Source organism: Nicotiana tomentosiformis, chromosome 12 (genome assembly GCF_000390325.3).
Source record: "Nicotiana tomentosiformis chromosome 12, ASM39032v3, whole genome shotgun sequence".
In the NCBI taxonomy this organism is placed as follows: domain Eukaryota; kingdom Viridiplantae; phylum Streptophyta; class Magnoliopsida; order Solanales; family Solanaceae; genus Nicotiana; species Nicotiana tomentosiformis.
This window is the reverse complement of record NC_090823.1, coordinates 86,813,302-86,817,382: the sequence shown is the minus strand read 5'-3', so window position 1 is coordinate 86,817,382 and position 4,081 is coordinate 86,813,302. Positions and strand designations below refer to the sequence as shown.

The 4,081-nt window shown below is 36.8% G+C and overlaps 1 protein-coding gene across 1 annotated transcript; it reads left to right on the top strand.

The window, feature by feature from the left end:
- The first annotated feature begins 3,180 nt into the window (after positions 1-3,180).
- LOC138902979 (uncharacterized) lies at positions 3,181-3,714 on the top strand. The gene has a single exon (XM_070190886.1). It carries the CDS (start codon positions 3,181-3,183, stop codon positions 3,712-3,714), a length of 534 nt encoding a protein of 177 aa, XP_070046987.1.
- The last annotated feature ends 367 nt before the right edge of the window (positions 3,715-4,081 follow it).

The window sequence follows — 4,081 nt, the reverse complement described above, 5'->3', positions numbered from 1 at the left end:
CCTATGAGACCTCATGCCCAACCTCATTTTTTAAATCGAACTTATGAGTTTTCAACTCTCCCAACTTTCAAAACCCGTGCCGAAACACATTAAATCAATTCTGATTGACCTCAAATTTTGCACACAAGTCATACATGACATAACAGACCTATTTCAATTTTCGGAATCAAAATCCGAACCCGATATCAACAAAGTCAACTCCCGATCAAACCTCTCAACCTTTTGAAATTTAATGTTTCAATTTTTGCCAACATGCATCAAATTATCCTTCGGATCTCAAAATCCAAAGACGAACACACGCCTAAGGCTAAAATCACCATAAACAACTACTTCAATCGTCAAAGTATCATTATGAAGTCGTCTACACCAAAGTCAAATCTCTGGTCAACTCTTTTCATTTAAGCTTCCAAAACAAGAATTGTTCCTCCAAATTGATCCCGAATCATCCGAAAATTGAGCTCGACCACACACACAAGTCATAATACATAAGACAAAGCTGCTAGAGATCTTAAGCCGCTGAACGGATGCTAATTCTCAAAACGACTGGTCAGATCGTTACAATAACCCCACAGGGCTCTCTCTCTCTCTCTCTCTCTCTCTCTCTCTCTCTCTCTCTCTCTATATATATATATATATATATATATATATATATATATATATATATATATATATATATATATATTGTTTCAAAATCTGAGTCCAATTCGACTCTTACCCTAAAATTTTCATTTTTCAAACTTAAACAAAATTACTCAAAATTTCATCTGATTCTCTCAAATTTGATGTTAAATGTCATATATAATCATGTAAAATAGTTAGAATCATGTTCCTCATCTTCTAAATCACCTCCTACAGAGTCTAGGGTTCAAAGATATGAAAATGAAACTAAAATCATGTCCCTCATCTTTTATCTATAATCGCAGTTGACGCAAATACAACCCGGGGTTCACAAATGCGAACCCTGCAAATGTGAGGAAATGATCGCAAAAGCGAAGACCCTCACACCCCTACTGACGTCGTAAATGCATTGTATTGTTCGCAAATGTGAACTGTGAACACACCACAAAAGCGACCTAATAATCACAATTGCAATCACTGCCTAGCCCAGTTCCCCATCGCAAATGTGAGCAATATATTTGCAAATGCGAACCTAGTAGACCCCAGCCAAATCTCACAAATGCGAGACCTGAAGCACCTGTGCTAAACTAACAAAGCTAAAACTCTATCAACACTTTGAAACACATCTGAAACTCACCCGAGCCCTCGGGGCTCTAAGACAAACATCAATACAAGTCTTAAAACATATAATGAACTCGTTCGCGCTATCAAACCATCAAAATAACATCTAAAACCACGAATCGGTCCTCAAAATACATGAAATCTATAATGAAACTCAAGAACTTCTAAAAACAGAACTACGCATCTTATTCCTATCAAATCAACTCGGAATGACGCCAAACTTTTCAGAGAAGTTCCAAATAGCAAAACGGACCTATTCCAAGTCCCAAAACAGAAATCCAAACATGATAGTTATGAAGTCAACCTATTGTCAAACTTATCAAAATTCTAAACGTCCAAATTACCAACTTTCGGCAAAACATGCCAAATCAACCTAAGGACCTCTGAATTCAATTTCAGGCATACGTCCAAGTCCAAAATCATGATACAAATCTGTAGGAGTCGTCAAAACACCATTATGAGGTTGTTTTCACAAAAGTCACACCTTGGTCAGTATTTTTAACTTAAGGTTCTAAAATGAGAATTACTCATCAAAATAAATCCTGAAATATCTGAAAATCGAATCTGACCATGCATGCAAGGCACCTTACACAATATGAAGCTACACAAGAACCCCGAACCAATGAATGGATCACTAAATTGCAAAACGACCGGTCAGATTGTTACATTCTCCCCTCTTAAACAAACGTTCGTTCTCGAACGTGCCAAGAGTCTTTCCCAAGCTATCAAAATATGGTATAAAATCACCATACACATATTGATGGTAGGCTATAATCTCATATTTTAGTCTCCTATTGCACTCTAATTTACTGCACTTTATTCTTTTTGAGCTTTAATTGATAGTATTTTGCACTAATTGCGTATTTTATGCCTTGTAGGAATGATTTTGAGTTATGTAGATGTTGTGGAACTATTTATAGCTATTTGGAGCTTTGAAGTCTGAGCAGAATACCAAAGGATTAAGCCGAGTTTGTGTTTGGGGGTCGAGAATCACTTCTGGACGTCAAAATTCAAGGAAGCAACAACTGAAGAAATGCACTAGTGCGACGCACTAGGCGACGCACTATGTGATGCAGCAGTGTAATTGTATGTCAGGAATTGACAAAGTTCAGAGGATGGGTTTCTGATGTCTGACAAGAAAAATCACTAATGCTACGCACAGTGTGACGCATGAAAATTAATAAGTTTGCAAGTTTTTCTATTTCGGCTAGGAAAAGGTGATTTTATTTGGACCCGACCCTACTTGCCATAAATACATGGAAAAATGTTATTTTCTGGACTTTTGACATACTTTAGACCTAAGGAATCTAAGGAGGAGTTGGTGGAGCGAAAGCACAAGGATTTTATCATTCCTTCCTCACTCAAGACCCGAGTTTGGTTTGATATTATGTTTTCCTATACTTTTATTATATTTATAATGAATTACTCCATGTCTATGGAGTAGTTCCTTTTAGGGTTTGATGGATTTGGTGTATTGATGATTGTTTGAGGATTATAACTCTAGTTTTATGTATTGAAGCATTTTTGGATGATTTAAGTATTGCATCTATATTCACTTGTTCATAATCGAGGGAGGCATAACTTGTGATATCTTTGCATTATATTGTTGGTTAAGTTCATTAATTCTTATTAGTAATCAAAAGAGGCTAGTTGAATCATTGATTAAACCTATTTAGGAGGATAATAGAGAGAGGTTCTCCTAAAGACCAATCCACTAAGCATTCTTGCATATCTTTACGTGCTTAAATTGGTTCATCTTGTGAGGTTAAAACTTAATCGAGAGAGGGGATTTTGCTGAACGTTTGAACTAATAATTGAGTGAATTCGAGAGACTCACTTGAATATTAGAAGTGAATTATCTAACCTAAGCCTACACCTCCATACCCTCAAATACTTGCCAAGAAAAATGGTGATAATCAATTCAAGAAGTTCATTCAAATGATGAAGAGTCTCTCAATCAATGTGCCATTAGTTGAAGCTTTGGAACAAATGCCCGGTTATGCCAAGTTTATGAAGGATCCTGTGACAAACAAGCGGTCAATGAATTTTGAAACTATCAAAGTAACTCAACTAGTGAGTGCAATTGTGCATTCAATGGCTCCTAAGTTGGAGGATCCCAACACTTTCATGATTCCTTGTATAATTAGAAGTGCTGAGTTTGCTAAAGATCTTTGTGATCTTGGAGAAAGTATCAATTTGATTCCCTATTCAGTTTTCAAAACTTTGGAGATTGGGCGACCAAGACCCTCCTCTATGAGATTGCAAATGGCTGATCATACTATGAAAAGGCCTTTGGGAGTAATTGAAGATGTCCTGATTCGTGTTGATAAATTCCTTCTTCCTGCGAACTTTTTCATTCTAGATTGTGAGGTTGACTATGAAGTACCGATTATTCTTGGGAGACCTTTCCTTGCTACGGGGAATGCTATTTGTGATGTTGAATTTGGAGATCTTACATTCCGGGTTGGTGATTAAAAAATGGTATTCCATGTGTGCAAGTCCATGCGACAACCAAATAGTAATGAGGTGTGTTCGTTTTTGGACTTGGTGATCAATATTATTATTGATGATACAAGTGTTACAATCAATGTTGGTGATATATTGGAGGTCGTCTTGCTCAACTTTGATGATGACGAGATGGATGGCTTCATGAAATATGTGAACTTTTCGCAAGGAATGGGGTCGTACCACTATGCACCCCGGAAATTATCTTTAGATCATGAAAATAGGAAAACTCCTCCTACAATGCCTTATATTGAAGAACCTCCCACCTTGGAGTTAAAGCCATTACCTCCACATCTTCGGTATAAATTTCTTGGCCTCTGTTCTACTTTTCCGGTTA